The sequence below is a fragment of the Asterias amurensis genome, chromosome 17 (assembly GCF_032118995.1).
Source record: "Asterias amurensis chromosome 17, ASM3211899v1".
In the NCBI taxonomy this organism is placed as follows: domain Eukaryota; kingdom Metazoa; phylum Echinodermata; class Asteroidea; order Forcipulatida; family Asteriidae; genus Asterias; species Asterias amurensis.
The window spans coordinates 2799824-2823665 of NC_092664.1; the positions used below are offsets into that span (position 1 = coordinate 2799824).

At 39.8% G+C, this 23842-nt stretch overlaps 1 protein-coding gene and 1 long non-coding RNA gene across 5 annotated transcripts in view; both read left to right on the top strand.

Annotated features, from left to right (window-relative positions):
* Positions 1–3857, top strand: part of LOC139949476 (uncharacterized) — a 49539-nt gene extending 45682 nt beyond the window's left edge. For all 4 annotated transcript variants that reach the window (XM_071947832.1, XM_071947829.1, XM_071947831.1 and 1 more), the window contains one exon: positions 1924–3857. In XM_071947832.1, coding sequence (XP_071803933.1) covers positions 1924–2207 — 284 coding nt within the window. In that variant the 3' untranslated portion in view covers positions 2208–3857. The remainder of the gene's footprint in view (positions 1–1923) is intronic.
* Positions 3858–4969: 1112 nt separating this feature from the next.
* LOC139949945 (uncharacterized) lies at positions 4970–23081 on the top strand. Its single transcript, XR_011787599.1, has 4 exons — positions 4970–5099; positions 8083–8412; positions 21514–21638; positions 22990–23081. It is a non-coding gene; the product is annotated as an uncharacterized lncRNA (long non-coding RNA).
* The last annotated feature ends 761 nt before the right edge of the window (positions 23082–23842 follow it).

The following is a 23842-nucleotide window of genomic DNA, read 5'->3' on the forward strand; positions in this document are numbered from 1 at the left end:
GTGCCGTTGGTGGAAGTCGGCTTTGACAAAACGTGCAGCACGTCTTTGCACCATGTCTACTTGGTCAGATAAGTCCGTTTGGTGAGGGTCCGCAACTGTAGAAGCAAACTCAAGCGTTGGGCGGACATTCATGTAGGTCTTGTACGCCTGCTCTTTTAACTGTGGCTTGGCATCTTCTTAGATTCCTTTGGAGGAAGCCTCTGGTGCTGTTAGCCTTCATACAGATGTTGTTTACACGTTTGTGTGGCTTCCAGTTTAGTTTGCTCTGGATGGTAGCGCCTAGATATTTTGTTTCGTCTACAGATTGATGATGTTTCTTTTGTTGGTGATTCTGAGTACCTCACACTTGTCAGTATTGAATGACATCTGCCAAGTTTGTTCCCAGGTTTGTATTTGGTTAAGGTCATCTTGGAGAGTGACTGCATCTGCAGTGGTTTTGACGGACCGACATATGAGCGCATCGTCTGCAAAGAGGCAGAAGTTTGATGACACCGTGTCAGGCATGTCGTTTTATGGAATGAAGACTAGGAAGAGTAGGTGTCCAAGGACATTCCCCTGAGGTACACCTGAAGATTGTTTGAGGTGTAGCTCTTCATTCCCTCAAGTCGACTTGCTGAGTGCGCTCTGACAAAAAGTCATGTATCCAATCCAGAAGGACACAGTGTACTCCAAGGTGGTGGAGTTTTAGAAGGAGACGCTCATGGGGAACCTGGTCGAAGGCCTTCGAAAAGTCAAGAAGGATGGCATCGACTTAATCTTTGTTGCGAAGACCCTCAGCCAGATCATTGACGGTTTAATCAAGAGTTGGGATCTACCGGATCTCTTTTTACGAAAACCAAACTGCTTGTCGGTCAGCAAACCATGGGCGTCCAAGTGGTGCATTACTTGACTATGAACAACATGCTCCAGTGTTTTGCAGATGATGGATGTGAGTGAGAAGGGGCGACGGTTTTCCGCACCGTGCGTGTCACCGTTTTTGAAGATAGGTGAGACATCTGCAGACTTCCATTGGTGGGAATTTTGCCTTGATGGAGGGCCGCTTTAAATAGGAAAGACATAGCTGGCGCCCACTCATCTGCTCCTTTTTATAGTAGGTAGGCAGGGATGTTGTCAGGGTCAGAGGCAGTGAATGGTTTTAGCTTAGCCAGTAGTTTCCTGATACCCTCAGTGTTGATGGAGAACTTTGGTACTTCTGGGATGGTTGATGTTCCAAGGTTAGGTAAAGAAGATGTATCCTCATTGGTGAAGACAGATACAAACTGGTCATTTAAGATGTTGGCTTTGGCTGTACAGTTGCTCTGTAGCACATCGACCTTGAAGAGAGGGGGGCAACACCAGAGTTGTCACATCCGTGGCGCAGCTGAAGTAAAAAAAACCTGTCACCCCATGAGTGTCGCATCCAGTGGTAAAAATCAGTGTATGATTAAAATCTTACACACTTTTACACTAAGTTTTGAACACTTCAAAGACAGAAAAAGAAACCTGCAATTTAAAAATGTAGGTCCTACCTCAGATGATTTGCTTGTTAAATTTCTAAAAGTGGCTTGAACTGCTGAAAAAAAAAAAAATTCCCCTAACTATACCGTCTGAGTACACTCAGAAGTACACTCAGAAATAGTACAAGTTCTGAATGCAGCGTTCCAGTCTGCAATAGACCTTTATCATGGTGTGGTCATCTTGATTTTAGTTCATTCCAACTCATTGTAACCAAACTGAGGCTGGACGAAATAATAGTCTGGTGCCATGTTTGCGAAACAAATGTTGGCATTCATTACTGATATTGGAAACAGGGAACATGACCAAGATGGTGACAGCATGCTAAAGGTCTATTTGTTACCAACAGTCTGGTGTGATCTTTTAAAGATAATAAAGTTTTATTGTCAAAATGAATTCAAAGTCTGTCTTTTTTACACTACTTTTCAGGTGGTATTCTTCAGATTGCCAACAATCAAGCCTTCAGCATTCATCATCACACAGACGTTAACCAAGATGAAACAAACTGTCCAAGTCTGAATACTGAAGGAGGTTGGTGGTTTAATAGATGCTCTGGTATACCTGGTGTAGACAATAACCTTAATGCTGAATACATCCAACCTGGTGATTCTATGGGCCCATACAAACGAGTCATTAGAGCTAGTGAATGGAATGGTTCTCGTATTGCAAAGACTGAAATCAAAATACGCCGCCAATCTCCACCTCGTGGCTAACAAAAGTTTCTGGATGAAAAGTTTTTGGCACTGAATGAAATTACTTTCATAAATACCTGAGACAGTTTTGCTATTCCTATTGGTGGATTATCTTGCTAGATAATCATGAGACAAAAAACACCCTTGTCAAAACAAAGTTGTGTGCATTCAGATGCTTGATTTTAAGACATCAAAATCTAAATCTGAGGTATCGAAATCAAATTAGTGGAAATTACTTCTTTCTCAAAAACTACAATGTTTCAGAGGGAGCTGTTTCTCGCAATGTTTTATACTACCAACAGCTCCCCATGACTCATTACCACCAAGTAAGGTTTTATGCTAATAATTATTTCAAGTAATTACCTATAGTGTCCACTGCCTTTAAATCATTTGGAATCTTAAATGTGATATGTAATATCAGTATATTTTGCTGTTGAGTAATAATATTAATAATCATAATGTACTTTTAACAAATTATCTTCATATTTAGATTAGAAAATGTAAGCAGACAACAGTTTCATACTTTGGAACCTAATAATCAAAAGTGGCCCTGATGAATAGCCTCACAAAATAGCTTGACTATTATCAATATTTAATATCAAATTTGTAAGATGCAATTAATAAGAATTTAGAGATTTAACATTTGTACACTAAGTGCCTTAATTGTTAAATAATTAATATTTCCTTTGTAATTGCTTTGTTTCTTGTTAATGGTAGTTGTTGTAAAAGCTGAATCTTTCTTAAAGGAACACGTTGCCTTGGATCGGACAAGTTGGTCTATAAAAAAGCGTTTGTAACCGTTCATAAAATTTGACTCCCATAAGTGGCCGACCAGCCCCCGATTTCACGAAACTCAACGCAAGTAGCGACGCATCGTAGGGTTTGCTATGCGTCGCAGACCTATATATAAGACACGTCGCGGCTGCGACGAGTTCGCAACTTACGACGTGTAAACGGTCGCAACTCCCCCTTGCGACGCGTCGCAGCGCTTCGTGAAATCGGGGCCGGGTTAGTCGACGAGGTAAAAGGAAACCGTACAATTTCGAGGCATGTTTGTGTGGATCATTGTATTCTACTTTTACAACATCTTTCCATCCATATGCATTTTATAACAAACGGTTAAAAACGCTTTTCAAAGACCAACTCGACTGATCCAAGGCAACGTGTTCCTTTAATATTTATGAAGGAGTATGTACTCTACAAGAAATAGGTTCGAGAAAAAAAAGTTACTCAAAATTTAAAACTATAGTGGAAATTTGTTTATAAATGTTTAACAGAGAAAACAAAATATAAGAATATTCTATATTTTGCTAGGTACACATTTCAATGAAAACTTATCAAGCAACATTTATAGATGTGTATTAGTTTAAACAAATTAATAATTATAAGTATTTTTAAGTTCAATTATGCTTCAAAATAATGCCTTTAAATAGAGCTGATTGAATCCCTTCTCTTAAACAAACCTTATGAGCCATTTTGAGATATGGCGGACACAATTCTACATCTAAAAGGTTTGGGTAAATTTTTCTGTATATGCCCAAACCAAACAGTACACTCCTATTACGTCTGCCATACCTCAAAAAGACTAATTGAATTTGTTACACTGTTTAGAATTTGACAACTAGATCTTCAAATGACCGTTTGAGATGTGACCAAAATAAAGTTAATGAAGTCAGCTTTGAAAATGTGTATGCATTGACTGCAGTTATTGTGTCTAAAATTGTCTTTGCTTTCTTTAAAGTTAAGTAGTATTTTACAATCTAGCAATTCTTTGTAGTTGGCTGATGATTATGAAAAAATGTTGGGCAAAACATCTACAATATGAAATAAAAGCTAACTTTCTTTAAAGGAACACGTTGCCTTGGATCGGTCGAGTTGGTCTTTGAACAGCGTTTGTAACCGACTCGACCGATCCAAGGCAGCGTGTTCCTTTAATCTATAAACAAAAACAGTTTACATCAAACTGTTTTGGGTCAAATGGGCCAGAAACAGAAACTTAAGTCGGCATTTAATGCAGTCAAATGTTGTTTCACTGCAAAACAATGTTTTGTCTCCTAAAATAAGCACTTATGTTATAGATAACAAAAGGCTAGGGGAAATACTTAAAGCTGTTTAGCAGTATTACCAAACTGTTTGCTAAGCTAGAAATGAGAGAGGTTCCACTAACTTGATTGTATTTTGCAAGATAACCAGCTGTTATTGTTTAGTACGATTTAAATGTGCTTAGAAAGTTTTTTTAGTCTACATCCTTCATTCAAAAGATTCGGCATAGGACCCCAGTTTCATAAAGCTTAAATTCCAGCTAAAACATAAATACTTCATAGTAATTTTAATGAGCTGTTCAAACACAAATGTGTTTGTGACAGAATTAGCCACCATTTGACATGTTACTATCTGTGACATCTCGCTTATTATTTGTTGCTTAGCAGAACATTTTAAAGTATTATTTCTGCTGAAAGAGCTATACACTTTGGACCCTATACCCTTTTTCTCTTGAAGCTGCTTGCAAGGGGCGGGCCCATGGTATTGTTTATAGGGGGCGACAAGCTTTAGCGTCTCTGCACTTGTCTGTGGGGCTCAGGGCCTACCTCCCCACCCTTAGCCCCACCCCCCCCCACCCCGACCCCCCAAAACACATTGCAAAAACGGCGCTGAAACTCGGGGCTGGGGGTGGGGGGTAGGAGCGAGGAAGACATGCATGGGGGAAAATGGCGCGATAAGATCGACCCCGTGCCCCATTGGAACGAGGTTGGTCTTCATTGTGACGTTTGGTGACGTAGCTGTTTTTTTCGAGAATTTACAACATGGCCGCCATGGATGGAGGAATCGCTGATTTCGTTTGCCGTTTTGGTTTTGAATTTCCCGGCTTCAGCAAGCGAAGTGACGTCCAGTTTGTTGTCTCAGGGATAAAAGGTAAGTTGAGGAATCATTTCAGATGTATTTTGTCAAGTAAAGGGCTTCACTTTACTTGAAATATGAAACGAGAAAACTTCGGACTAGTTCCGATGCGTTGTTTTTCAATTTGTGCACATACAGCCATTTCTATGTCAGTACGTCACTACACGTGTGGCTAGTAGGATGTGTTACCCTATTTACTGTGATGGGGGTTATGACGTTTGTTTCTTCATATTAATAAAAAGGTTCAGCAAGCAATAAAATATGTCATGTTATTATTAAATTACTTTACTTTGACAGGGGGTTGCCCAAAAGTTATTTGTTGGACCCACAGTTGGCTTGATTTTTAACTGGTCCGCAAGAATTTTGACATTAAACGTAATACTGTTGTTTTCAATTTTTTATTGATGCATACATTATCTGGATTTCCACACTTGCTATTTTATTATGAATTGCATTCTCAACTTAACTGGATATTCAGTTTTCTGCATTGAAGGTCATACTTTATTACAAGTTATTGTATTCGCAAGGGAGTTCATTAATTTAACTGCCTTTTTCTTGTCTTGAATTTTTTATATAATAACATTAACATATAGCTTAAAAACAGGTCAGATTATTATCTACGTGTAAAGCAATTTGGAAAATATCGTTAATGAAAAAATATGTGTTGTTTACTAAAAACAAATAACTTTAAAATCGACTGTTAAAATATCGTAACTTGTTATTTATGACCTTCAAATCTTCACGTCCCAAAAATTGCGTAAGTGACCAATAGTATTGAGTCTTTATTCGCGCAATTGCTTGCAAAAAAACAACAAGCCCCATAAAACAAAATCAGGACGGAAGAAGCTTACACACACAAAGAATCTTTTTTTGTTCATCCAGTTATCCTAAATTCGTAATTTTTGTTGAATGAAGCCATTGCAGCTATAGCACACCGTCAGCAGTTTTTCGTAGAACATTTAAAACTTTTTTCTTACGGAAATCGGCTTTGTTGACAGAATGTGCGTGTTCTGCTGTGTGTGGTCTTTTGTCAAGATGGTCGAAACTATAGTTTAGTATGCTATCGCGTAATTTCACCAATAGAGAGCGTTTATTGTCATGTTATTGAATTATCTGAAACGCCCTTGAGCGTTTAGTGTTTCTCACCTAATTCAAAGACTACAAGCCTGTCCGTTGCATGATGGGCTTTCCACCATTTTCTGCTATAACTATTCTTCTACACTGTTTATCAACTTCGCTGTGATTTGTTGAATATTTTCATCGGACAGGAGAAAACAGTGAAAACATCAAAACTTTAGTCCAATCAAATACGGTGTAACTTCACAGGAGCGCATTGTGTGCATGCCTGATATTTTAACATCGTATTACATTGTATAAAACTCGCGCGCACACCATCACACACAGTGTTAATGCTCCCAGTGAGTGATAAAAACAGCGCTTTGATTAATTGAGCAACTTACTAAACTGTTCCATATTTGACTCTTACAAGTTGTGAACTTGTGCAAGCAATTCCAGGACTTGAGTGCATTTTTACTTTGTGTTAAACATAAATATTGAGGGTGCCCTTTGCAAAGTTGCTGAATTGTTGAGCTTATTTAGTTTCCGTTCCTTTTTTTTGACGTTTTTGTAGCTTAAAAATAAAGGAATTTGCAGCTTCTTCAGGAGCTCTTTATTGAAAATATTGGCAGCAAAATTATTACAGTGAGGGCAATGTAAAACCACATTTTTCGTGCACAAACGCATTGTAGAGTTTCCTAGATGGTGGCACTGGGGTACCCATTACTGGTTGGCATCCTTCAGCCACCGGTAAGGTCTTGTGGTACAAACGCCAGAATATTCTTTAGTGATTTTGAGAAAGAAAAGCCTCGATTGAACAAACGAATGCAACAATAATCACGTATTTTTAACGCATGTTGGTATTGGCTGTTGGTAGTTCAATCAGTCTATTGTTTTCACAAGTCCAGAGTAATCGTGAGAAAGATACAGTTTAACTTGTATTTTTTCTATTTTAAACATGAAGGTTTGTTTCATTTATGTAATGGGTCAGTACAAACTCTGATACACTTATTTACCAGGCTCTACCTCATGGTTTGAAAAATCATTTCTTCCTTTTCAAGATATTACAAAGTGGCGCTTTATTCTATTGAGAATTGCATGACTGCCAGACTTGTCAGGTCAAGTGTAAACTAGCCTGAATGAAGCATTATTGTTTATCCTGAAAGAATCAAAATGCATAAAAAAAAGACAATGGATACCTTCGGTAATCGTCATAGACCAGTCTTGTCACTTGGTGTATCTCGACACATATGCAAAAAATAACAAACCTGTGAAAATTTAAACTCGATTGGTCGTCGAAGTTGGGAGAGAATAATTATAGTAGAAAAAACACCCTTGTCACCTGACGTTGTTTGCTTTCAGATGCTTCGGATGGATGGAAAAATTTCAACATTAAAAAAAACAGTAAAGTGTAAAAATTATTTATAGGAAATAAACAAACATAAAACACCACAAGGCAATAGGGTAGTGCCTAAAAAGATAAATAAAGGACAATGGACTTTCTTCAAATTTAGCAAAATATCTAACTTCAAATCAGGCCTGTGTGCTTCGTTTTTGAAAGGGCAAGGGCACCAAGGTATTTTCTCCTTTGTAAAGGGCACCCTATGAGAAAATTCAATTCAATTCAACAATATTTTTTTCCATTTCACAAACATTATTACAAGTATCATACAAAATAAAGATAAACATTAATACAGCTATGATACTTTGTTTAGGCGGATACCGGCGCTCTACTAAGTGTTCTTTATTATTGGTACTAAATAATAATAGTAGGAAAAGAAAAGATTATAAATTTATACTGGAGCATTTCAAGTGCACAAAGGCACTGACCAGGGGGCAATCGCCTTTGGTGCCTCTGTGAAGTATCATGCCTGTCAAATTTCCGTTATGTTGGTTTTGTTAACTGAAATCTAATTTGAACCTTTGTTTTTTTATATTATAGATAATGAAGATGTGGAGACACCTTGAAGAAACAATGGAACAGTTGATGGATCTTGGACATGCAGGAGGGTGTAGATTTGAAGACGTGGAAACGCAGTTTGAGAAACAGATCTGAAACAGTTAACAGATCTTAGACATGCAAAAGATTGACTGAAACCCTTGAGACACTTGGCTGGATCCAACACACCCTGCTTAATTGATAGCTCTATGGATCAGTGATCACCAAGCCCCATGATGAATGGCTCTCTAGTGCCCCCTGGCTGATGGCTGTTCAGGGAACATCATACGGGCTTTGCAGAACACAAGCTTCTAGCCAATCCTACTGGAAGAGGTAAGTCAAACGTTTCATCCAATATCATTGACTCGGTACCGCCCCCGGATACAGCATTGACTCGAGTCATGTACTTTAAGTACGCCTTAATGTCTCAAAATTAAGCCAATGTTTTACTTTGTAATAACATCAACCCATTTTAGTTATACTACTTAATGTTCTCCCAAAATTATCAACCTGCCAAATGCGCCTGTCAAAATTTTTACTGTAACCACTGTTTCAATGTGCCTTTTTAAAAAATGCTAGTAGATCGGTTAATTTGCTATCCGTTTAAAACAAAACTCTTCCAAACAGTTAACCATTTAACCGTTTGTCTGCCCTGGCGGTAGGTCAATTTGCTTTAATGAAATAAAAGCTACGCATTACCGATCATTGAGTCAACTCGTCAAATTAAGAACAGGTTTTCACTGCTGGTCTACTGAAAGTCTACTTGTCTATAGTGTCTACTTGTTCTGGCAAAAAAATATCAGCATGTTCGTGTTGTCAGTAAGAAAAAAAAAACATTTTTGTGATTTACAATATTCCCAGTAGTTGAAGATACCCTTTCTAAAGGTCCAGGTATTGCTGTGCTAGTTTGGACAGTGCAGGGTAGCAAGATACTGTACGTTTTCTTTCCACCACACCTAGTGGACAAGTTTCGTTGTCTACCTCGGGTGCACTCAAGTACGCATCAAACTCCACCTTGCTGACCTCATCTAGGCCCTATACATCCATGTCTTGGCTCTCCATGGTGTTTCCAATCAGAAAGTCCATGACAGACGCTGGTCTTAGTTTTTTCGCTGGTGGTTCTATGCCGGGAATAAGTTTGGTGCCATTTCTTTCTTGATGGCATTGAAGGTCACATCTCGATCATTACCATCCACTAATTTCAAACTTCTGGAGGGTGGGTCGAGGGCAGACACAAGCATGGGTGGGCTTGTGAGAGATGTCTCAGGGCAGAATCTTTGTAAGAGATCAGCTTCAGTTCTTTGCTTTAATTGAGCTAAAGCCGGGGAGTGGTAGTCTTGGACTGCCATGTGGTTGTTACCAAGACTTCTCACAATTTGATGGACTGTTGAAACGCTGGTGTTCTTTTCACTGGACAGTACAGTCGCTGCAACCGGTTTGGAAATACGGACGGAAAAAGAAAATTACTAAAAAACAATGAATAAAACGCAGAAAACATAAAAAACATGCGCCTTTATTTTGTGCTTTTTATATTTAATTTTATTTCAACTAGAACCTGAAAAGGTTTTAGGAAAGAAACTACATTTTCAATCAGTAATTCTCGCCTTGCTTGGCCTGCAATTCTAGTCAAAGAGAGACCAGCTTTTCGCGGGACTTTCTTGGCTCAATGTCGCAGGCTTTGCCTAGTCGTGGTTTTCCTCTTGGTTTTTGATTGCATTCCCTTTGTTGTTTTATTCCTGTCATTCTCTAAGCGCTTGGTAACCTTAGGAAAAGGCTCTATATAAATGGTATTATTAATATTATTATTGTTATTAGTATTATTATTATAAGCTCCTCCATCAGCTTCCACCGGTCGGGTTTCAGGTCCAATGTCTGTCCAAATTGGCCATCTCACCTCGATCAAGCGTTCCACCATTTCGAAAATGAAGTTCCATCTTGTTTTACAAGCTGAATAAGGCGGTGTTTGGTACTGTCCAATTGTTGTTGCCTTGCTTCTAAGCCTTTGTTGACATCTTGAAATGCCCAATGAGGCGATTTGCCCCACCGATGACTGTTGTGATGCTTGGGACTGTCCATTTGTTGTTGTCTTGCTTCAAAGCCTTTGTTGACACCGTGCTGTGTTTGCATGCCAAATGAGGCGATTTGCCCCACCGATGACTGTTTTAATGCTGGGGACTGTGCATTTGTTGTTGTCTTGCTTCTAAAGCCTTTGTTGACATCTTGAAATGCCAAACGAGGCGATTTTGCACCACCGATGACCGTTTTGATGCTTGGGACTTTTCGTTTGTTGTTGTCTTAGTTCGAAAACCTTTGTTGACACCATGCTGTGTTTGACATGCCTAATGAGGTGATTTGCCCCACCGATGATTGTTTTGATGTTTGGGACTGTCCATTTGTTGTTGTCTTGCTTCAAAAGCCCTTGTTGACTGTGTTTGAAATGCCAAACGAGGCGGTATGCCCCACCGATGACTGTTTTGATGCTTAGGACTGGCTATTTGTTGTTGCCTTGCTTCTAAAGTCTTTGTTGACACCATGCTGTGTTTGAAATGCCCAACGAGGCGACTTGCCCCACCGATGACTGTTTTAATGTTTGGGACTGTCCATTTGTTGTTGTTTTGCTTCTGAAGCCTTTGTTGACACCATGCTGTGTTTGAAATGCCCAACGAGGCGATTTGCCCCAGCGATGACTATTGTGATGTTTGGGACTGTCCATTTGATGTTGTTTTGCTTCTAAAGTCTTTGTTGACATCTTGAAACGTCCAACAAGGCGATTTTGCCCCACCGATGACTGTTATAATGCTTGGGACTGTCCAACTGTTGTTGTTTTTCTTCAAAAGCCTTTGTTGACACCGTGCTGTGTTTTAAATGCCCAACGAGGCGATTTGCCCCACCGATGACTGTTTTGATGTTTGGGACTGTCCATTTTTTTTGGTCTTGCTTCTAAAGCCTTTGTTGACACCGTGCTGTGTTTTAAATGCCCAACAAGGTTATTTGCCCCACCGATGACTGTTGTGATGCTTGTGCGTGTTTGTTTGTTGTTGTCTTGCTTCTAAAGCCTTTGTTGACACCGTGCTGTGTTTGACATGCCCAACGAGGCGATTTGCCCCACCAATGACTGTTTTGATGCTGGGGACTGTCCATTTGTTGTTGTTTTGCTTCTAAAGTCTTTGTTGACATCTTCGAAATGCCCAACACGGCGATTTTGCCCCATCGATGACTGTTTTAATGCTTGGGACTGTCCAATTGTTGTTGTCTTGCTTCTAAAGCCTTTGTTGACATCTTGAAATGCCCAACTAGGCCATTTTGCCCCACCGATGATTGTTTTGATGTTTGGGACTGTCCATTTGTTGTTGTCTTGCTTCTTAGGCCTTTGTTTGAAACCATGCTGTGTTTGAAATGCCCAACGAGGCGATTTGCCCCACCGATGACTGTTTTGATGCTTAGGACTGTCCATTTGTTGTTGTCTTGCTTCTAAAGTCTTTGTTGACGCTGTGCTGTGTTTGAAATGCCCAACGAGGCAACTTGCCCCACCGATGACTGTTTTGATGTTTGGGAAAGTCCATTTGTTGTTGTCTTGCTTCTAAAGCCTTTGTTGACACCGTGCTGTGTTTGCATGCCAAATGAGGCGATTTGCCCCACCGATGACTGTTTTAATGTTTGCGACTGTCCATTAGATGTTGTTTTGCTTCTGAAGCCTTTGTTGACACCATGCTGTGTTTTAAATGCCCAACGAGGCGATTTGCCCCACCAATGACTGTTTTGATGCTTGGGACTGTCCATTTGTTGTTGTTTTGCTTCAAAAACTTTTGTTGACACCGTGCTGCCAATGCATGCCCAACGAGGCGACTTGCCCCACCGATGACTGTTTTAATGTTTGGGACTGTCCATTTGTTGTTGTTTTGCTTCTGAAGCCTTTGTTGACACCATGCTGTGTTTTAAATGCCCAACGTGGCGATTTGCCCCACAGATGACTGTTTTGATGCTTGGGACTGTCCATTTGATGTTGTTTTGCTTCTAAAGTCTTTGTTGACAACCTGCTGTGTTTGAAATGCCCAACGAGGCGATTTGCCCCACCAATGGTTGTTTAGATGTTTGGGACTGTCCATATGATTTTTTCTTACTTCTAACGTCTCTGTTGACATCTTCGAAATGCCCAACACGGCGATTTTGCCTCACAGATGACTGTTTTGATGCTTAGGACTGTCCATTTGTTGTTGTCTTGCTTCTAAAGTCTTTGTTGACACCGTGCTGTGTTTGAAATGCCCAACGAGGCAACTTGCCCCACCGATGACTTTTTTGATGTTTGGGACTGTCCATTTGTTGTTGTCTTGCTTCTAAAGCCTTTGTTGACAACGTGCTGTGTTTGAAATGCCCGACGAGGCGATTTGCCCCACCGATGACTGTTTTGATGCTTCTGTTGCACTCAAGTGCTGCATTGACAGCTAATTGCTAAGTGTGCGGCGCGCACCCAACATCTGGGACATCTGGGGCCAGGTTTTCGACATCCTTTGTATTTGATGCATTGTCATTGACAACGGCACTGATTTTTTTGTCTATTTGTCACTGTTCTGCAACAGCTGGTGCTGTTTGTCACTGTGGCCCTTTGTCGCCGGTGTCATCGGTGTTGAGTTTGGCACTTGGGGGCATGTCCAAGACGGTGTTGACATTCTTGAACATAATGAGCTGTCACAGTCATGTATCCCTCTCTATCCGGCAGTCAGCTGTGAGGGCAACACTTTCAACATCCTCTAACTTTATTCCGAGGCTCTCTTTTTTGTGCTCGAACATCATTTTGAGCTGTGCTGTCATTGATTTGCGGCATGGTGCGGTATAACCTGGTTCCAAATATTCCAGCAACTTCCGGAATCCCTCAGCTTCCACCAAGCTAGTTGGTAAACTTTCACCTGCTATCATTTCTGCAATCAGATGCAGAGGGCCAACTCTTTGGTCTGTCACATTACACTTTTCTGTGTCATTTCTTGATTTTAGTGCTAGTAGTTTTATGTGAGATATTCTTTCCACTAAGTTTATAGACTGATTTGTACTTGACACCTGAGGCTTTGAAGTGATTATATATGAAATGTTGTGGGCTTTGTGCTCTTGGTGTTAAAATGTTGTAAAAAGCAGTCAGTTGCATTACAAAAAAAGGACATGGGAAAAATACACTCAAATCACAATTCATGAGTTTCCTCAAACTAAAAACTTGCGAAAGTTTGCTGCATGTAACACACAACTCTTATACTAACACACAACTCTTATACATGAGTCTCCAACATACTATGGTCAGCAGATTGAACTTTTAGGTGTATGTACATGGCAAAACCATGGTTAGTGGCATTAAGGTCAGTCGCATTACAGTTTTTCTACTTAATTTAGCCAAGCCTACATCAAGCCCAAGCTGATTTTTTTTTTAATGGCAAAATTGATTTTAGTTACAATATTTTGCAGTCTCTTGAAATCAATCCAGGTTCATGGTGTACTTTAAAATTAATTTCAAACCAATGTTTAAAGGAACATGTTGCCTGGGATCGGACGAGTTGGTTTATAAAAAAAAAAATTTGTAACTGTTTTTTATAAAACTCATATTGGTAGAAAGATGTTTTAAAAGCAAAACATAATGATCCACACAAGTTTGACTCAAAATCATGTGGATTTCCTTTTACTCTTTGAACTGTAACGCGGTCTGCCGTTTATGGGAGTCAAAAATTTGACTCCCATAAAGGGCCGGCCGTGTTAGTCGACGAGGTAAAGTAAAACCGTGCATTTTCAGGGCATGTTTGTGTGGATCGTTGTATTCTACTTTTACAACATCTTTCTACCCATATGCATTTTATAACAAACGGTTACAAACGCTTTGTAAAAACCAACTCGACCGATCCAAGGCATCGGTTCTTTTAACCATCTCTCAAAGCCGTTCCAACTTTGTGTTTAATCGCTTACCAGTTTTTGGCAATCCCGGGAAAACATTTGATTTTTTTGTGAAGAAATGTTGTACCATCTCGAGAAACCATTTTAAATTTGTTATTGTAAGCCCTACTGTTCAAATCTTTTCCCATAAATTATTCTCCCGTCTCTAGAAAATATTCCCAATTACAAATAATTTCCCAACAAATTTTTCTGCATCTTTTGGAAACATTCCCAGTTTATGTTGTACCGTTCAAGTCTGTTCTGAGCCACTTGCGTGTCATCTCTCGCAACCAATCCATGTTTTTGTTGTACTGTACAAATAATTTTCATACAAATTTTGTGCCCTCCCTTGAAGGTATTCCTAGTTTATACTTCGCAGCGGTACAGTCTTCAGCTTTAGAAGGCCCAAATTTATTTTTAGTACAGAATAAAAATACACTTCAGTGAAATTTGTTCATCTTTGCTTATGCAAACATTTCACAAGCAGCTTAGAGGAACACGTTGCCTTGGATCGGCCGAGTTGGTCTTTGAAAAGCGCTTTTTGTAACCGTTTGTATACGATTAGAAAGATATTTTAAAAGTAGAATATAATGATCCACTCAAATTGTCCCTGAAATTGCGTGGTTTTCCTTTAACTTTGCGAACTACACGATCGGCCATTTATGGGATTCAAAAATTTGGCTCCCTCTGAAGTGACGTAGTTTGCGAGAAAGAAGTAGTTTTCGGGAAAGAAGTAATTTTCCACGAATTTTGATTGGATACCTCAGATTTATAATTTGAGTTCTCAAAATCAAGCATCTGAAGGCACACAACTTCGTGTGACAAGGGTGTTTTTTTCTTTCACTATTATCTCGCAACTTCGATGACCAATTGAGCTCAAATTTTCACAGGTTCGTTATTTTATTCATGTTGAGATACACCAATTGTGAAGACTACTCTTAGACAATTGCAAATAGTATGTAGTGTCTTGAATACAGAATCAATCACAGAGGAATTTGAGTGCTTTGAAATTTGTTTTTCTCCAATAATGCTGAGACTGTACAAGCACTTTCAGAACACCGATGTTCCTTAGTACATGTACATAAGTCATCTCAGAGCAATCTACGAAACTAAGCGGTTTGAATTTTGATTTCGATTTTTACATAATGATAACTTTTTTAATAGCATTATGATACGCTGAAGAACAAAGTTATTTCTGCAATGAAGCAAATATTTTAGATTCATGCTTGCGCTCTCACAGTTTAAGAGTGTGACACTACTCTACCGAACAACGTGACAGACTTTTGCATACATGTAATGGGGTGCGCGCGAGCAATGAGTCCTTATACGATTGCAAATATCATTTACCGTACTCCGAAGATGTTCGCAAAAAAAAACCCCTGTAAATTGCAAAGTTACTTAAAATATGTGTGAATAGAAAAATAGTTTGAAACATGAGTTGTACGCCACAAGCACCTCGTAAAAGTTTTTAAGACCTAACATTTTATAGTCTAGTAATTATTATAGTCTGAAATTATCAAATTTCAACCTGGTGAGGCATCCGGGGGGCACTGACATCCCACATGCCCCCATTAGTTACGCCAAGCTTCATCAATCGAACCAATTCAAGTTGATGCTGTAATAGTAATCATTATTTCCAAATCAATTTCATCCCATCTCTGGAAAACCATCCAAGTTAGAAGTTTTACTGTACAAATCTATTCCAAAACCAATTTCGTGCAATCTCTAGAAACCAATGCAACTATTTTTCACCAAATTCTGGCAACCATTGTTAAGAGCAGTCAGCACCGGACTTAAGCAGTGGTGTTGAGTGTTGGTTCGAATCGCGGTCGTAACACTTGCTACCTAAAATTGGGGAGGTAGTGCTCTCTGCTCTACCGGCCGGGCTTCGGACTGATGATACCCAAGCCTACATCCAAATGGACTGTAAAAGGGGTAACCCTGTTTCAGCCCTAGGAGTAGGTGGCAACGGCCTCTGGAAAAAAATAACTGTAGCCCACACCTTGAAGTGGCCTTCAGGCCTTGTGTGTCTGGCGACTTGCTCACAAAATTTAAAAAAAATGGCTAAACTATTCCAATTTGATGTTTACTCTACAAACCAATTTCCTAACCAATTTTGCGTCATCTTTTTGAACCAATCAAATTGTGTGTTGTGCTGTACAAACAAATCTGAAACTATTTTTTCCATTATCAACTCATTGTGAAAACCATTGCAGTTGTAATGTTAAAAATAAATTCTGAAAGAATTTTGGGATATCTCTCAAAACAACTCAAACTTTATGTTGTACTGTTGACACCTCTTCTTAACCAACTAGTAGGCATATATTTCATCTCTCAAAACCTTTCAAAGTTGAGGCGGTTCTGCTAGAATCTTGTCCAAACCTACATATACTGCCCCATCTCTCAAAATCATTCAAGGTTTTTGTTGCAGGGTCCAAATCTTTTTCGAACAATTCATGTGTCATTCCAAACTGCTACCAGTTTAAATAATACTTAACAAATTATTTTTTACCAAATTTTGTGTCATCTTGAAACCATTCCATGTTTTCTGTTAAACTGTTAAAACTCTTTTTCAAACCAATATCGTGCCATCTCTCGAAATCAATTCAGGCTTATGTTATAGTGTCCAAATAACTTCCAACAAATATTTGTGTCACCTCCCGAAGCCTTTCCGAATTCTGTTGTACTGTGCAAGTCTTTAAAACACCTTAAATGTAAGCAGATCTGCAAACCTATATTTCAATTCTTTTAGAATCAAATTAAACTTGACAATTTTGTTTTCACTTCCATTACAACAAGTACACGGACATCTCACATACAAATCATGTGCGTTGAAAAACAAGCTGTAATACCTGCAGAACAGAAATTTATTGCCAAAGCGTACATACCTTACTTTGTATGAAACCCAAAGTCCCAAAAGAAACCACTATTGAGCATAAGTGACTGTTTCAAAAAAATATTCTTTTCAAGTACTTCTTGCTGTACAAACCCAAAAAGGTTGTTTTTCAACAATTTTACACACGTACCAATCAAATTCAAACCGACAACTTTTGCACATCAGCGCTGCGAGAGCTGTATGAAATGACATTATCATGTTTCACGATGGCCGATTAACTCCACCCACATCGCTTCTCCAGTGGGCGGTCTACTTGTCGTTCATTAACGCTGTTCATCAATAGTAACTGCACAGTTGATTGATATGGACCCTAATGAATATTCACACAAAGTTTACATACTTAACTGTATGTACGTATGTAATAGTCAAATACCAGTATGAAGACTGCGTTATGATTTGATTGTAGTTGCTGTACAGCGTGCAAGTTTTCATGGTGATGCAAGGTCATGCCATCCACCACACACACACACAACACAGAATGCTCTACAATGCATAATTCAGTACTTTCTAAGCTTATTGGTAATTGGTTCATGTAAATGACATGATAACGTTGTATACCTCATTAAAGTTTGTCACCGCGCCTGTGCGAACTTGTTTTAGTCTTATTTCAATCTGTTCTTAGTGTTTTTTTAAGGAAATCAATGTGCATGGTGAAGAGGTTTTCAACTAGTGGTTTAAACCAGCGCCGAGGCCTGGACTTGATAATTTTAGCGAGACACACTTTGATTCCCATTCATAAATACCTTTTCGGTCAAAAAACATCAACACTTTTTGGTCAAAAGGTAAAATAAATGCAAAAATTGTTCAATGTTTTCTTTCAACACAACACCCCTCCAGCTATGAAATGGAAAGGCCCTCATATCGCGTGATGTTGCACAACGTTGGGCAGCCATTGCTGTCGACCAATAGGAATGAAGAAACTGTCTTATAAGCGCAGGTGCAAGCACGCATATCACGCCCATGTCGATGCCCTCTCGACCCATTAGAAAGGATAAACTGTTCTTGGTATTTATGAGTCAAAGTAGCCTTGCTCAAGGCAGTCGAATTATTCACTCCGAAAAAAGACCGCCGCTGTATAAAAACCCACCCGTATTCACTGTGCGTAAAACCCACCCGTATTCACTGTGCGTAACATCGCACAACACGATGCCCCCGTACACTATCCGCATGCGGAGGCCGTCAGGCCGACAGCCTTGTAGGATCTGTGTTGAAGCCACTGACCTCATTACTATAATAAGCGAAGAGTTCCCACGGTCAGCTCATTACTATAATGCCCGCGAAAGACGAGACATGTTTACCTCACACACCACCACCACGGACGCATGATAGGGTCGTGATAAGGGAAGTGCGTGATTGGACGTCAAAATGAATAATTCATTTGCCTCACATCCTGTGTTGTCTGATAGGTCTGACGAACGATATACATATTCATGAGCTGCATACTAGCATATCCTAGAGCCCCCCAATTTCGTCCACTATTGGAATTTTTTCAATACAACACATTAAAACGGGAAGATACAGACCCGACAAGGCTGTCGGCCTGACGGCCTCCGCATGCGGTTAGTGGTGTACGAGTGCGATGACTTGTGTGAACAGTATTCGTGCGATGTGACAGTGTGTATACGGGTTGGTCATTCGGTGTGATCGCACACACCATGCACAGGGTATACGGCGGGTGGGTTTACAGCTGCGTCTTTTCGGAGCGAATAATGCGACTGCCTTGAGCAAGGCTAGAGTCAAAGTTAAGTATCAATAATATTAGGTTCATCAGTTGATTGTATAACAGCCTCGCTATCGTTGGCATCAGGCTGTATCGATATCCCTGTCACCTACGTGTATGAGCGTATCAAGTTACATGTTCATCAGGGAAAATTGATACCTGGAAAGGATCAAGTGCTTTTGTTTTGTGATTGCCTCATATACATAATAATGTGTTTTCCTGGCACTGAAACTTTGGTATTGACATTTTGGTATTGTTTGGAAAAGCAACAAATGCAAAGGATAACGCGAAGGATCAAGTTCGGTCTTTGGTATGCAGTGTTTCTACATGTAGGCTCAATCTTACACAAGGCAGTTTGTTGTTATAATCGAGTATACTTACTGGTCATTGAGTTTTCAATAAATCGGTAAAAGAAAAAAAAAACTGACTACGATGGACGTTAGTACCAAAGTCAATTCCAAACAAATGATGTGCCATCTATCAAAACAATTCCACGTTGTTGTTTACTATTCCAAGCTTTGAGTTTACCAACAGCACCCACATCAATTGCAGTGGTGCCCTGTGCTTTTGTTGTGGTGCCCTTTGCAAAGTTCCAATACAAACGTACATTTTCCTCATAGAGGAGTCCCTTACCTGTGGGAAATTGCTGTGCCCCTTCAAGATTGAAGTTCGGGGCCTGCTGTAAAAATAATTTCAAAACAAATGAATCATGTGCCATTCCTTAAAACTGATCCAACTTCATGTTATACTTCCTGTGCAAATCTTTCCTAAACCAGTTTTGCACCATCTCTTGAAACCATTGCAAGTTTATGTTGTACTGTTCAATTTTTTTCTGAACCAAAACTTGATGTTGTATAATGCCAAACTCATTTCCAAACCAATGTTGTACCATCTCTTGAGACTTTGTAAGTTAATGGTGTACTGTACAAATTAATTTTTCAAATTCATTTTAAGTCAATCTCTAAAGAATTCAAAATAATTGATGTTTTAGTGACAATCCTTTCTTGAAACCATTGCAAGTTTATGCTGTTCTGTGTCAACTCTCACAAGTTAAGCCATTCCTTAAACCAATGTTAAGCCATCTCTCAAAATCATTAAAGTTTTTTTTGATGCAGTGTTCGAACAAATTATGTGCCGTCTTTCAAAACCAATCATAGTTTGTGCCACCTCAAGTTGAAGTTGTGTTGTCTAAAATCTTTCCAAACAAGTTGTGTACAATGTATGTGCCATCTTTCAAAACAATTCAATTTTGTTGGCTCTTCAATCCGTTTCTTAAAAATTACATCCCACCTCTTGATACTTGTCCAGGTCTATATTCAAATTTACAATTATACTTTACAAATAATTTTGAAACCAATATTGTGCCATCCTTAAATTCAATCCAGATGTGTGTAATAGTAATTTGTGCTTGTAATAGTCATCGTCATCCTGACGATGACTACAGCAAGCTAGTTGAAACGTTGAGACCAATTTAAGAACTGACTCCGCGGTAGTACAGTTAATTGTGATTATAAGCTCAAGTAGTAGTCCCAGCCTATTTTCTATACCATCCGCCCGGGTAATGGTTAAAAAGCAGGACAGTTCTTTTCAGAACTGAGAAGTCTCCCGAACACCCGAACAATCTACTCCATGGTAGTAGAATCAAGAAAGACAGTTCTCTAAGAACAAACTCTACCTGGCAAGTTAGATACACTTATGGTGTTACCGCAAACCAAATATATATTGATACCTCACCATGCAATGCCTCAAATCTTATATAGTGTCCAAATAAGTCCCAAAAATGTGGGTTCATCTCTGGAAGCTGTTCAAAAAGTACTGCGAACAACTTTCCCAGAGCTTTTGTTCCACCTCTACAAACCATTTCAAAATGACATACTAATAGCGCAGAATATCTCAACCAATTTTATGCCATCTCTAAAAACTATTTAAATTTTTCCAATAGGTTTTGAACAAATATTTTTCCAACTCTCAAAACCATTCCAATCAATAATTTGGTTTTAGCCGTGGGTTCGATCCCACCCAAGTAAATATGCCTGTGATATTTTTTCACAGGACTCTGGAAAGTACTGAGCATACAGTACTAACACACATCAGTGTAAGGGTAAAAACCTAGATTTAACATCTATTATACCATTGGGGAACCTGCTGCCAAAACAAAGGATTCAAACTGCCTCTAGCTACCGGGCAACCTCGGTAGTCTAGTTGGTAAGACACTGCTCTAGAGTTGCAAAGGTCGTGGGTTTGAATCCCACCCGAGTAAACATGCCTGTGAAGGGAAAGTACTGAGTATACAGTGCTAAAACACATCGTTGTATGGGTAAAAATCAACAATTAATATTCTTTATCCCCGCTGCAAATTTAACATCTATTAAACCAATATTTTTTGTTTTCTACTCTCAGTTGGCTCACAGGCCAATGTTCTTCCGTCTCTTTAATTTTCGTGAAATCATGTAGTTGTAGTGCGGTCTTTGGGTTTTTTCTGGAAGCTCAAATTTTGCCAATGTTGTACAACTGTTTCACAGTTTGCTGATTACCAATCATGAGCCCTCTGTCGACAGTTGCTGGTAGAACAACATGAGCAGGCAAAAGTTTGTGCCGGTGGTCCGTTAGTGCGGCCCTCTCACAGTTTGCTGTTGGACCATCATGAGCTTTCTGTCAGCAGTCGACGGTGGACCACCATTGAGCAGGCAAAAGTTTGTGCCCATGGTCCGCTAGTGGCAGCCCTCTCACAGTTCGCTTTTTGCCAATCATGGGCTCTCTCGACAGTCGACAGTCAGTCGACAGTGGACCACTGTTGTTTTACAGTACAAATAATTTCAAACTAAAGAGTGTGCCATGTCTTGAAAACATTCCATGTTCACGCAGTACCGTTTGCATGACGTGTTTACAGTGTATCTTATTTTGTTTGCAGATGATGGAGTGAATGAAGAGCATCTAACACGGACAAAAGCTTTATTCAACTGAAGATGATTCTATCAAGGTCAACCTGGATTGTTATGTTTTGGACTGCTATGCTTCACTCCTTCCTTGCATGAGGTATGTTGAAACCCTACATTTTACCTTCCCCTTTGCCACCCAGCCCCACCCAGTCCACAAGCAATCTGCCCCTCATTGGCCCCTCATTGGCACTTGTGGACCACAAACAAATGTCCTCCCTCAGACCAATGATCCTCCTTTGTTGGCAGCAGACAGAGGACTAATGATGGACCAATATATAGCTGACCGTTGTCGGACCTCAGTGGGCTGCTGAAGGTGGACCGCCAGCGACCGAGGGAACAGTTGTGCCGGCGGTTCGCTAGTGGTAGCCCTTTGATGGTCCCTGTTGGCTCATCATAGGCCCATCATAGACGGTGGACCACCATTGAGCAAGCAAAAGTTCTCGCCAGTGGTCGGCTAGCGGCAGCCCTCTGATGGTTTGCCGTTGGCTCGTCTTGAGCCCTCTGTCAGCAGTCGATGGTGGACCAGGTTTTTGTTGTAGTGTCCAAATTTTGTCCCCCAAAATGTTTTGTGTCTTCTCTCAAAGCTGTTCCAAGTTTATGTTTTATTGCTAAAGTCAGTTTCTAAACAATGTTGTAACATCTCATATAACACTCCAAGTTTATCTTGTAATGTACAAATCTTTCCCAAACAATTTTTCGGCAATCTCTTAAAGACACTGGACACTATTGGTAATTGTAAGACCAGTCTTCTCACTTGGTGTATCTCAACATGCATAAAATAACAGGTGAAAATTTGAGCTCAGTTGGTCATTGAAGTTGCGAGATTATAGAAAAAACAACCTTTTCACTTGAAGTTGTGTGCTTTCAGATGCTTAATTTTGAGACCTCAAAATCTAATTACGAGGGCTCGAAATCAAATTTGTGGAAAATTACTTCTTTCTCGAAAACTATGAAACTTCAGAGGGAGTCGTTTCTCCCAATGTTTGTACCATCAACAGCTCTCTATTACTCGTTACCAAGTAAGGTTTTGTGTTAACACTGCCTTTAAAACCATTCCAAACCCCAATCCAATTTTGTTTCATCTCTTAAAATCATTTCAAGTCGATGTTACATCTCTTGAAACCAATCCAAGTTTTTGTTGCAGTGTCCAACGCTTTTCCAAACAAACTATGTGCCATGTCTTGAAACAAATCCCAAATTGTGTATAACTGGTCAATTTGTTTCCAACACATTTTTGTGCCACCTCTAGAAACTACTTAATGCTGTGTTGAAATCCTGACACTGTTCAAGGTTTGTTTTGTAACTTGCAAATAATTTCTCAACCAATTTTGTGCCAACTCTTGAAAACATTCAACATTTGTTTTAAACCGAGCAATTCTTTTCTATGGAGGCTCACGTTGTCCCATAACATTTTGTTAATGCCGTGGTTTCTTAAAATTTCTTTTCAGGTTATTCACTGGTTAAATAGCGGTATATCAGGGACAAAAGCTTTCTTCATACGAACATGATTCTATCAAGGTCAACCTGGATTGTTATGTTTAGGATTGCTACGCATCACTCCTTCCTTGTCTGAGGTACCTTGAAACCCTACACTTAATTTGCCCAATGATCACTCAGCCCCTCCCAGTCCACAAGCCGCACTCTGCCACTATTTGGCACCACCAGCGTGCTGACAGTGGTTGCCACTGGTGAACCGCAAGGATTTGTGCGCGGGCCGACCAACAGTCCTCATGGTCAGCAGCCAATGGAGGACTGATGATGGACAAGTCGGTTGCTGAAGGTTGACTGCCAGCGAGTGAGGGGCGTTGATGCCGGTGGTCCACTAGTGGTAGCCCTCTGTAGGTCCCTGTTGGCCCATCATAAGCCCTCTGTCATCTGTTGACGGTCGACCACCAGTGAACACGTAACAGTTTGTGCTAGCAGTCCACTAGTGGCAGTCTTCTCATAGTCCGCTGTTGGCCCAGCATGAGCCCTCTGTTGGCAGCCGATGGCGGACCACGAGTGAGCAGGCAAAAGTTAGTGCCGTTGGTCTGCTTGTTGCAGCCCTCTGATAGTTTGCTGTTTTCGTCATTAGCTCTGTGTTGGCTGTCAAGGGTGGATCACCAGTGAGCGGACAAAAGTTTGTGCTGGTGGTCTGCTGTTTCATCAGCCATATTTTTGTGCAACTTTTGTGTCATCTTCCAAGTGGATGTTGTACTAAAAAATATTGTCCAAACCAAACTATATATACTGTTTCTTAAATTTTCCCCAAGCATTATGACTTATATCGATACAATATTTTATGTCACTGTATTTTGTTTC